Raw genomic sequence first — 12,412 nt, 5'->3', positions numbered from 1 at the left:
TATGTAAGAAATATAGAGAAGCCCATGAGGTTCATGAAGTCCAATATTTTCTCAAAAAGTTTTCTTCTTTTCTTTATAAGAAACCTCTAAAAAACCTCTTCTCTAGTGTAAACAAAAATGTAGTAAACTACTGAATGCAGGAAGACTAAGCTGCACACTGTCAGGCAAAAATAGTTGTAATTCTAAAGCTGGACACTTACTATGCTACTGGATTTTTCCTTTACTCATAACAACAATAATTCCCATAACAATCACGTCATTACATGACCCATGGTAACTGCAGACTGCCATTCTCCCACTGAAGAGTCACAGTCCCTTCTCAAATAACAATGTATATCATCAGGAAAGTGATTTTTTACTATCTTGTCTTAAGTTTTCTTAAGGCTACTCTGTTTGCATTTTGATAAATCGATTTTCATTGCTACAGATGGGATTGTGCTGTATTTAGTTATGGACTGCAGCATGTTCTTGTAACAGTTCATAGGTTTGCTCTGACAAATAAGGATGGAGGGGTGCAGTTCAGTTTGATGTATCTATGAATCTGTTGATTTATTCTGATTTGTGTTTATACAAATCCTTCTTGTGTGTCCTCGTGCCATAGCTCTCATGGCGGGATATCCGAGTGCATCATCCATGTCAGAGAAACATGAAACAAGGCTTTTAAAACGATCAGATGGTCACTTCTTGCCTGTCACCCTGTGACCTTTCCTGCCACTTCCCATTTGCTAATCTTTCTCTTTGCCCCCCAGCAAGGCTTGGAAGGGAAATACTTTACTTGTTAGTGTGGATTACTTCATTTCAGAGCTCTGCCTTAGCTGAGAAGAAGGGGGTACAGCTGCTAGCGCTGTACAGCTGCAAGCACCCATCTAACCCACGCTGTGGAGCACCCACGGGACAACACCATTGTCCGGCCACAGTGCCCATCGGACCTTGTCCGTCATCCCCAGGCAGGGGACCTGGCAGCGGTGCCAGTGGAGCGACCCAGCCACACTGTCCCCTATGCTAGTGGGTGGCCAGAAACTGTGTGTCCCCCCCCGGCTCACGCCCAGAGCCTGTACTCCCCTTCGGTGCCTTCTTCCAATGTCTTCGATCCTACTCACTATGCACGGGATGCCGTGCATGGGTGGATCTGACCTTTAAATCCCAAAGCACCGAATATACCCGCGTGCCTCCTTTATAATGCCGAGATCTTTGCTAACAGGCTTTTTCCTCCCCTTCGAAGAGGGAACTGGAGAGTAACTCCCTGTTGAGGCAGCGCTCAGCGTCTTGCAGAAGTAACGCTCAGCAGAGGTGGGAACTGGAGGCTGAGCGATGTGTCTGGAAGGCACGGGAGCACGTCTACCCCCCACCCTGTTGCTCTTTTTCTTCCCTTTTCACAAAGATAGAGAAAGTGTTGGGGAGGGTCTGTCCAGAGGCCAGGAGGTAGTTCAAATGCTTCTTCCTGGTGTCCCGATTTTCCATACAATCCTTGCCCATCCCCTGTCTGTGGGAGGATTGTTCTCCAAGTGCAATATCATCATCTTTACTTAGGTTGGTGGTATTGTACCAGTGTCCTAAGCGGGCTGAGGGCGAGGTCCGAGGGAGGGCTGTGGTATATCTGTAGTGGATGGGAAGCAACACCAGGGCAAGGCGGGCAGCACCCCTCTCCCCAGGGCCGAGCACACCCTATACAGGATGAGTGGCTGAATACCCCAGGCAAGCCTGTGGGGTGGTGGAGGCAGACACCCCACCAGGCCAGAGAGGGAAGGGGAGGAAAAGCCCCGTCTTTACCCCCCAGCTGCCCAACACAAGGCCAGAGGAGCACAAGCAGTGTGATTTCTCACCAGGCTTCCCCAGGCACATCCCAGGACCTCTAAAAGAAATTTATGTCTCTGATTTAATTCAGCCGAGTTAAATGAATATGATTAAAAATTCTTGTTAAATGTCAGGCTGATTTGTGGGAACTGAGATTAGTGGGCCACGTGGCAACTTAGTGGGAAAGCAACAGCTGATATACTTAGATTTGAGTGCCAGTCATTTCATAGCATATCCATATGAGGAGTAGGGCAGGAAGAAGAGAAACCAACCTCACCCGTGTAGAAAAGTAGTAGTTTAACTTGCTAAAAAACATGTTTCTAGCACAGGATAAGGTGATCAGTGCCAGATGAATTTTATAGTGCAAGCTCTGTGTCCACTGGGAATAGACTGTATCAAAATAAACATGTGCAGCCTTTCTTCTGGAGAGTCCCTGGAGCGAGCTGGCACTCTGCCTAAATTACTTCTGTCCCGAGCAACTATTCATTGTATGAATGAATGTGGGGGGGATGTTTGTGCTATAATTCTCCATCTGATAACTAAGCCAGGAGAACATGGTTAACAGTTTTAGCCAGTCTTTTGTTTCCAAAATGCCACTCTTCCCCGCTTATGGGTATGCGTCTTTCTGTGTGTCTGTCTGAGTACCGCCCTGATGGAAGTACATGAGCTTTCTCCTCCTTATTCCAGGTGGTTCCCATCTTTTTGAGTGATAGTCTCTTCACTCTGTGTCGATAATGATGATATTAATGAAGCTCCAAATGTAACTGTCACTATTAAATACTGCATCAACAGGAGTTACATCATGTGGTGGTGTTACCCATAGGTTTCCAAATTCTCTTTGTTAGCATGAAAGGATTGTTCAAATTTCATGAAATCCTTGTGCTACTTGTTTTTTTATGTCACCTCTTTGCAGGGGAACCATGGCACAGAGCCATGGTGTTTACTGCCTGCCTCCGTCAATGCAATGAGCCAGAATTGCCTCCTAAACCAGGCACGGACGGGGATGGGAGAGTAGATTTCCAGTTTGCTGTTTGGGACCCTCCCAGCTGAGGGACTGAGAGGATAACATAAAGCAAGCAGGTTGCACTAAGCACATACCTAAGCTCCATGCCATGGGTTTCTCCTCCAGGTGTAAGCCTCAGGAGAGGGTTGGCAGTACCAGTTCACAGCAGTTGTATACTCTGTTGTATATATTTTATTGAGAACAGTTTTAATTTCATATGCTACATATGTACTGGCAAATGCTGTTAGCAATGCTTACGATGCTCTGGAGATTTTGCCGTGTGAGCAAACAGAAGCAAAATGACAATTAGATATTGTCTAACACTAGCAACAGCACAGCAGGTCCAGAATTTCATGTCAGTCAGTGAGAAACCTTGTTTACTGGAAGCTGGCCATGAATTGCTTTACAGAGCTAGCCAAATCCTTGGCAGAACAGACCAGTTAGACCTGTTGCTCTCTCATAAGGGTAGAGGCTTCCCAGCAGTATAATTCCTTGATGGTTTATAAGGCACAGCTGTAGGAAGCCCCTTTCCATTAGGTACATTGTGCCTCTCCAAACCAGCCAGGGCTGAGCAGCACTGATGCTGACTGCCCCATCCACCCCCATCCTTCCTCAGAGCCACCCAGAGCTCTCGTCCCCATATTCCTGCTTTCTACTGGGAATCTGTTACCACCAGAGGAGGCCATGGTGCAGCAGAGGAATACCTTCAGGGATTCAGAGAAAGCGACTTCTTCTGCTGACACTGCCCTATTTTGCTTGTCATACCCTAGATTCAACAAGGGTGCATGCAACAGAGCATTTTGAGCAAAGGTCTAGCAAAGAAAGACAGCGAAATCCTAAATGCTGACCCTTGCCATATTAATGATGCCTTCTTTATTCTTTAGTAACATAGGTGAACATTTTGGTTGCAATAAGTGAGCAAATAACAACAAAACCCACTGAATTTTGTCACTACATTTTAGCCTGAATTTTTTGAAAACACACTTGTTGGGCTAGCAGTCTGATTCTGGGACTGGGCAAATAACTACCTAAAGTATTTGTAAAACACTGATAAATAAAATTTTACTGAGTCTATAGATTTTCCTAGTCTAAAATATGGATTGTGATATGGCTGACTTGGCTGTTTTGCAAAGCCAAATAAATATCTGAAAAAACATCTAAAAACTACATGGTATTATTTGTTATTTTGTTCTGTACAATATAATTCAGCATCTTAAATTTGCCAGTTATGACTAAAAAAGCCAGTCCCTCAGCCTTCATATTTCCTATTTATGCTCCTCCATCACTGAGCTGAAAGCCATGAATCAGTGACCTGTGGCTTTAATTCCTCATTACTCTTTTATTTGATAAAAAATTACAGGGTAGTTTCATGTTCTTAGCTAACTGTTGAGTAATGAGCAGGTAGAATATTGCTGTAAGAGAACTAGTAGCAGAAGGAGGGAATTTATCCACTATTCTTACTACCATTAAGTTTTCACTCCTGTTTTTTTCATAAAATGTTCTTTAAACAGGCAAATTTATGTGTGACTCATATGTGGAAAATACCATGGGCTTAAATAATGCCTAGCAATTAACTTACCTCCCCCCCCCCCCAATTTTATTCATCTCTTACATGTTGAGGACTCATTAAATGAGAAACATTAATTTTTGAAAATGAATGTTATCATTGCCTGTCATTACACCACTGCTTTGAAAATGATGCTTTGGCAATATCCAGGGTTTGCAGCGGCATTGTGCTGCCGGTTCGGAAAATATTTGTGTGGGATGCAGCAGCACGCGGCTTTTGTTCTTGACATGGGCGCGAGGTGCCATGAGAGTCTGCAGCAGCACAGGGCTTCCTCCACGGGCTGAAGCAGTTACAGCTCAAGCATCGCTTTCTCACAAAGCCACGGAGCAAAGGAGGGTGGGCAGTGAGCTGGCGACAAGTGTTTCTGAGGATCCCAGCCTTCAGTTGGGCTGCTCTTGCATTTTTCCCTTCTCCTTGCCTACACAAATTTACTTAATTTACCCAGTTTACCCCCTTTTACTCTATGGTTTTATGAACACATCTTGTGCTCAGAGTACTTTCTCCTTGCAGCTCAAACTGCCAGAGCAGTTGGACTATAAACCTGATGACAGGTCACAACATTTTGGTGAAGATTAGCAAAAAGAGTGACGGGGATGGTGCAGTCCCCATGTTCGGTGCCAGCAGGGCCAGGCAGATGGTCTGTCTGGGCTATGGGAAGGTTTTTTCACAGTGCAGCTTAGGCAGTGGGGTTTATAAGGACACTTGAATTTGGGGTGTAGTTCAGTAGAGTTACTACTGTCTCTTTTGGCTTTGGGTCAGGGCCCACAGAGGAGGATGAAGAGCCTCCCGGTAGGAAGCGGCATCTGAGAAGTCGGAGGCATCGGTGATGCTGGCTCTTGCACTGGGGATGGCTTTGGGGGGAACGTGGGGGTGCTGAAAATGCCTTTTCAACTTGGGCAGACCACAGGGTTCATCCAGCCTGCAAGTTTGCAGAGAGTAACCTCCACACCAAAAAATCCCCCAAGAAGTGGCTGGTTTTGTACTGTGCTGGCACACCACGTTGTGCCTGGGAGCCTTGATCCCTGGCTGGAGCCCCTAAGGCTAGTGTGACGCTCAGGGATCGCATTATCCACAATGGATGTTTCCTAAAATCAAGGACTGTGGCATAAAGCACTGCTGACACATTTATCTGACCTGGATATCATCACTCTGTTATTAAAATGAAATAGAGCAACTTTGAGATTAACCTGCAAGTAGAGCTAACAAAATGACAATTCATAATGATTCTTGCATTCCTTCAACAGAAAAACCTGCTTAGACAATCTAATGGATGAAGATGAGAAAGACAGGGCAAAGAGGTGAGCACCTTTTCTTTTATAACTCTCTGTTTAACTTGTGGTGAGCTTGATACTGTTTGTTGCTGCAGAAGCTGTTTTACCCATAATCAATTAATCAAAGAGAGAGAGAGTAAAATACAGCCAAGCACAACTTGAAAAACTGCCATCTCACAGATTCCTATTCTTGGCTACACTGTAAGAAGAAAATAATGTAGCAATGTTTCCTGTGGAAAATGTCAAAAAAGCCAAGGCATTGATCATTTTCTTCGTGTTACTGCAGAACATGAGAACTGAAGAACCAACAATGCACTCCTGCCACTATAAATACATCACCTGAGCTTCCCGAGTGTATTAAAATGTGGGGTTTTTACAAAAAACATTTTGCGAAAGGAAAAAGTGGGGGGTTTCCCCCTTATGATGGTCATATATAGTCAGCAATGCCTATCTCACAGTAATGAAAACACCCAGAAGTTCCCTTCAGAGCAGAGAAAGACCACGAAAAGTGCTGTGTCAGCCCTAAACTGGCACAAACCCTTATTCACGTACATTCTGCACTCCCTCATCAAGTCCCGGTTGGCGGGAAATTGTTCTGAATGCTTTCTGGGGAGGGAAAGGGTGTGTTTCAAGGCAGAAGACCCGTGGCAATAAAACTCTTAATAACTGTCAGATCTGACTGGCATCTGCAGAAAAGCTGTTTGGAAGCATTTGAGGCTTTTTTTTTTCTGGACGCGTTACCAATACAGTTTAATTGCTTTAGAGGGAGCCGTGGGTTACCCGCATTTTTCCCCTTGGTTCCCTCTAATGAGAGTATTTCCAGTCCAGGCACAAGTAGTTGATCCAGTTTCATCTCTTTTGATTCCTTCTCCGCTTCTTTCCTCCCTGCAGCTTTTTCTCACCAATATAGGTCAGCGCGGGCTGCAGCCGAGCTCCGCCGTTCCCCTTTGCTCCCTCCTCTAAAGGTGCGCGCTGGGGCCGCGGAAGGCCGGCCTTTCCTACCGGGAGCCAAGCGCTGACCTAATGGCCTCCCCTCAGGCCCGTGAGGGGGGATCCGCGGAGGCCAGGGGCCCGCCATGCCCCCCGAGCCGCCCCCCGAGCCGCTCTTCATGGGGCCGGGGGGCTTCGGGCCCGGGAGAGGGCCGACACGGGGTACGGCTCTGCCCAGCCGTCTCTCAACCGGGCAGGCCCCTGGGGCCGGGGGAGGAGGTGGGCTCAGGGAAGGGATGCCTCCCGCCGCCATGTCGTGAAGAGATGGCTTCGTCGGGGAGGGCGTAGCTCAGGGAGAGGTGTCCCGCTTCCCCAGAGCCCCGCGATCGGGGAAGGGGGGAGCAGGGCAAGCGAGCCCACCTCACGTCGCCGCTTCGCACGCTGGCGGCCTGGTTATCTTCAAGATATTTGTGTGCTAATTGCTCAAAAAGAAAAAAAAAACCACAACCCAACGCATTAAACGAATGCTTGTAGGACAAAAATAGGATAACACGTATCCTCGCTATCAGCGATTGTCATCGCCATCTGGTATGGTTTTCGTGCCGTTTGTTCCTGGAGGGAATTTTTGTCAAACCCTGGGGCAGGCCTCTATCAAGGTGGGTAAAAAAAATGGTAACTTTGAAAATGAGAAAAGGAAATCGCTTCTTTAAATTGCAATTTAAGTACATTTTGCTCTTTAGAAATAAAGCCAAATTGAAATTAAGTTTGAAATCATGAGAGGCTTCATGGAAGTCTAAAGTTACTGCGGTATACTAAAACCATTCAGATTCATTTAAAAGCTACAGGTTTTCTTCCAAAACTTTAAAGAGAGTCAAAGCTGGGAGAAGCCACTGCCTGAACGTTTTGCTGTTGTGTCTTGAAAACCGAGGACTTCTCATCTGTCAGGAAACACTTTCTTTGGGTTTTTTTTTCTATTCGGTGTAAGAACCAGGTTCCTCAGTGCTGAGAAATGCAAGAGGGGATAAAAAAAGCCAAGAAAATTGGTCTTTTCTTTCATTTTCTGTGTTAAAAGTAGGTGAGACTGGAAATTTCTGGATCTAACTCTTTGGGGATGGACCCAAGCCAGGAGCCGGGTTTCTCAGGTTACAGACATAGTTGCACACCATTTACTATCTGCTGCAATTTATTAGGTAAATACAGGTTGTATTATACAGACATGAGAAGTGGATCCATCCTCTCCCAAGGAGAGGAACCTGCCCTCCCACCCCTGCGCCAAGTGTTCAGTACTTGGCCAAGATGTATAGCTTTTACTTCAGGACACTGGTTATTTTGAGCCCCATTCTGCATCCTCTGACTGCCTAAGGCACTACTTCACTCAAAAGACCTGAGGACTAAAATATGGATATGATGGCACCACACTTGGGAGCATCGAAGACCTCTTTGAGGTCTTCTGATCTTCTGGAGATCAGAAACCATCATTTCATTTTGAAGTCTTTGATGCTAGACAAGGCTTACTTTGTTTTATAGATTTATTAATTTTAAACAAAAAGCATGCTTTGTGCACTTTTCTCTAACTTCTTTTCTTTTAGCTTGCTTTAATAGTAAATTATTTTAAAATAATTTCTTTGCAATTCAATTGAATTCCAAATTGCAGAAAAAACCGGCTTGAAGTGAACCATAAGAAAGTGCTTAATAGATAAGGACTACCACCTGCCATTTTCCACTCCAATAAAAAGTAAATTTAAGAATCTGAATGAAGGTATGTGGTACAGTTACTTGCTTTGATGCATGTATCGTGGATCCCACTGGACAGCAAAAAGAAATATGAAATTTAGTGTAAAGCTTCATTTCATTGTAAATCAGCAAGATGTCATGGCTACTAGTCAGCAAGTATCAGTCTCTCTTTAAGACAATAAGTAGCAACTATATAAGAGAATGAAAATGGCTATTTAGAACATGTTTTAAATGGGTGATTTTGATCATTCTGAATTCAAGCTGTCCTGCATTGCCTTTAGCTGTATTCACTAAAAATCCGGATTTTATTCATACTATGTCTCCTTCTTCCCCCTGGATATACTGTGGTTTTTTGGAGTAGCAATGAGGGAGGAGAACTGGGACGAATAGTATGGAATTAAGACAGAGACTGTTTTGGCTTACTATAAATGATATGCCCTAGCAGTGAAGTAAGCAAGGCTAGGGAATAATCTTCCAAGGGAAGTGATGAAAACTGCATTATTTAAGATATTTACAACTGGACTGAACAAAGCATTTACAACTGTGCAGGGATAGTTTAGATGACCTAATTGTGGTTTTTTTCCCATTTTTTCTCCCTTTTTAAGATTTTACAGTGATCATCGATCCAGATCTTGGTAGAGTTATTTCCACTAGAGGAGTTTTTATATTTCCTTTGTGAATAAAATGTCAAGTGTTAAAAATAGATTCTTTATATTTCTGTCAAGGCATCTTTATTTTTTTGGAAAAAGCAACACTTTCCCTATAGACGGTTGGTGTTTTATTTTATTTTCAGGGCGATCAAGACCTTTTGAGCTTAAAATGAACTGAGGATTGAATTATGAGAAAGTAAAATGTTGATGTTCTTAATGTCCCCTTGAACTGTACAGAAATAGGATAAGGCTGGAGCTTTTCACATCTTGTTCTGACAGCCTTTTGCACTGTAATAAGAACAGGCTGAAATCAGTCAGGCAGTATCCACCCAATCTCTTGTGTTCAAAGCTGTAAAAAAATCAAGTGTTGGCTTCTATCCAGTATATCTCCAAGTGCGTTCAGGGTTGAGAGCAAGACAAACAAAAATTACCCCTCTGTCAGTAGTAACATCCAGAAGCCTCCACAGTGATTTCTCTGCTAAAAATGTTTACTGCCATCCTGGTCCTTGGGGGGGAATGTAGATGCTGGGCTAAATTTTGCTCTGATTTTCAGCAGTGTGCATCCAGAGCTGCTTATGAGGTACAGCAGAGTTATCTGGGACCAAGAAACTCAGAGTGAGAACCGGCCTCTTGGCTTTTTTTTCCTGTCTACATGTAACCAGATTTTTAGATCTTTATGTAATTAACAGGGCAAATCTTGTCTGCTTGAGGACCTTTCAGAAGAACAAACAAACCTTATTTATTTCTATTATATTTATTATATTTGTTATTTGTTTATTTTTTAAAAAAAGAATTATTATTATTTTATATTTATTTCTATTTTTACATGGCTACAGAAGTCTGGGTGATATCCTCCAAGTAGAATGATTGTTATCTTCATGGGAACAATTCAGAAAATACTTGCTCATGTATAGGTTGACATATAATTTAAAAAAAAAAATAAAGTGCACATGCAGCAGCAGAAGCTGGGTCTCTCTGAGGAGTCTGCAGGCTAAACAGACAAGACTGGCGAAGAAAGCTGAAGAGTCCCCATTTTACACCTAAAGAGCCAGGGCACCGTGACCTTAAGTGATTTGCTAGTGGCACACAGAGCTTGGGGGCAAGCAGGGGACCCCTGCTAGCACTTCTGAGTCGCCAGGTCTGGGAACACACCTCAGCCTCAGAGCTGGTCCATGCTGGCATGAGTCCTTCTGATGCCCTCCCTCCTGCTTGCCCTTGTCACCTTGGAAAGGAGACTGAGCTAGGTGGCATAGGCACTAGATGGGAGCTGCAGCAACCTCTGCTTGGGTCCCTGATCTTAATGACTGGAAGACAACAGCCCGATTCCTCTCGGTAAGCCAGCTTGGAGGTAGCCAGAGGACCTGTGACCAAAGCAAGCAGGTCCCTCTAGCTGGGCCCAGCTCCAGTGCAATGGCTGAGCTGCAGTACTGGCATCCCTGTCTCCTGTTAAGGCTGGACAGATGGGTATGACCCACAGTTTCACTAGTTCCCTCTCTTTTCCTTTATGGACAATTTTATTGTTGTCACCATATTGCTATTTCTTTTTGCTCTGAGTGCCTTCTCAGAGCCTGCGTGAACTTTGAAGGTCCTGCGCATGCCTAGGAGACAGACAGAGCTCCTTCACCTACAGGCTTAATGCCGACCTCATAGGCTCGACTGGAGTGTCTAGAGGCAGCACAGAGGGGCAAGCAGAGCCTCCATCTCCCCGCTGGACTCTAAGAGGGGCCTAAAGATGAGAGCAGAAGGGGGGAACAGTCACCTCCTGCTTGTCTCTGCAGCTTTGCTGGAGGCCAGTGTCAATCTTCACATGCTGAGGCACACAGCAAGTTAATTTCCATGTGTATACACTGCAAAGAGGAGGTACATGATGATTTTTCCTCTTGGTCTGCTCATCCTTTTTTTTTAACCCTGTCTACAGGGCTTCACGTAACAAGTCTGAGAAGAAGAGGCGAGATCAGTTCAATGTTCTCATCAAAGAGCTCAGCTCCATGCTTCCAGGCAACACCCGCAAAATGGACAAAACTACTGTGCTGGAAAAAGTCATTGGCTTTCTGCAGAAACACAATGGTAAGATTTACTGCAGCTCTTCATGCACTTGCCAGACGGTTACTACAATATCCTATTTCCTTCAGTGATTACCAGAATGGCTCAAGGGGTCCATAAGTGCCAACATAAGGTTTTTTTTTTTTCTATCTCATCAAAATATCATTTGCAGACACTGTGCTGCCCAAATCCATCTCCTTGGCTGCTCTTTATCTGAGGATGACTCCCAACCTGCTAGAGAAGGGGGCAAATGTCAGGAACTGAGGGAAGGTGACAGCAGTGCCCTGCAGCACATGTGACGAGGGATGCTTTGAACAAGAGCGATTTGGGGCCAGAGGGAAGATTCCCTTCCTTGAAATTTGCAATATTCCCTGCAGAAAAAGGCAGGGAAGCAATCTGTTCAGCCCCCTGCTCCTCAGTGGACTGTGTAGGACTCGATTTTCCACAGTGAGCAGAAAACTCAGACCAGAAAAGGCCTGTTGATGGTGAGAGCACAGCAAGAGTTGCGGATGGTACGGTATTGCTGTGGGTTAACCCCGACAGCTCAGCCCCACACAGCCGCTCGCTCAGTCCCCCCAGCAGGATGGGGGAGAGAATTGGACGGGTAAAAGTAAGAAAACTTGTGGATTGAGATAAAGACAGTTTAATAAGTAAAGCAAAGCAGAACAAGGAATTCATTCCCCACTTCCCATGGGCAGGCAGGTGTTCAGCCATCTCCAGGACAGCAGGGCTCCAGCACGCCTAATGGGGACTTGGGAAGACAAATGCCATCACTCTGAACATTCCCCCTTCCTTCTTCTTCCCCCAGCTTTATATGCTGAGCATGACATGATATGGTCTGGGACATCCCTTGGGTCAGTTGGGGTCAGCTGTCCCGGCTGTGTCCCCTCCCAACTCCTTGTGCCCCCCCAGCCTGCTCGCTGGTGGGGTGGGGGGAGAAGCAGAAAAGCCCTTGGCTCTGTGTGAGCACTGCTCAGCAATAGCTAAAACATCCCTGTGTTATCAACGCTGTTTCCAGCACAAATCCAAAACAGAGCCCCATACCAGCTACTGTGAAGAAAATTAACTCTATCCCAGCCAAAACCAGCGCAGGCTCCAATTTTTGAAGTCACTTTCAGCAAATTGCATCCACAGATAGCTGGCATGCTTCACCCCATTTGCACAAGCAGAAGCTACATCACATTTGCACAGCGTGCAGTTGCAATAGTAAAGTTCAGCCTCGGAAAGCCAGGAGTTTATTTTTTAAAATGCACACAGCGGTGACAGTTAAGGCCCTTAGACATGTGTCCTCACAGAGGGCAGAGGAGATTTCTGACCCTGCTGATCTAGTCTGGTTGGTCTAGTTTCTAGTCGATGAGAGGAACATGCACTGTGGGGTCCCTGACGCATGGACATCTGCCAGCAGCAGACAATTGAAACG

At 45.1% G+C, this 12,412-nt stretch overlaps 1 protein-coding gene across 1 annotated transcript in view; it reads left to right on the top strand.

Annotated features, from left to right (window-relative positions):
- Positions 1-5,630: 5,630 nt before the first annotated feature.
- Positions 5,631-12,412, top strand: part of NPAS2 (neuronal PAS domain protein 2) — a 53,477-nt gene continuing 46,695 nt past the window's right edge. Inside the window, exons 1-2 of the mRNA XM_010575809.1 lie at positions 5,631-5,662; positions 10,868-11,016. Of these exons, the coding sequence (XP_010574111.1) occupies positions 5,631-5,662; positions 10,868-11,016 (181 nt within the window). The remainder of the gene's footprint in view (positions 5,663-10,867; positions 11,017-12,412) is intronic.

The sequence above is a fragment of the Haliaeetus leucocephalus genome, unplaced genomic scaffold (genome assembly GCF_000737465.1).
Source record: "Haliaeetus leucocephalus isolate CR32 unplaced genomic scaffold, Haliaeetus_leucocephalus-4.0 Scaffold495, whole genome shotgun sequence".
NCBI lineage: Eukaryota > Metazoa > Chordata > Aves > Accipitriformes > Accipitridae > Haliaeetus > Haliaeetus leucocephalus.
This window is presented reverse-complemented; position numbering and strand designations above follow the sequence as displayed.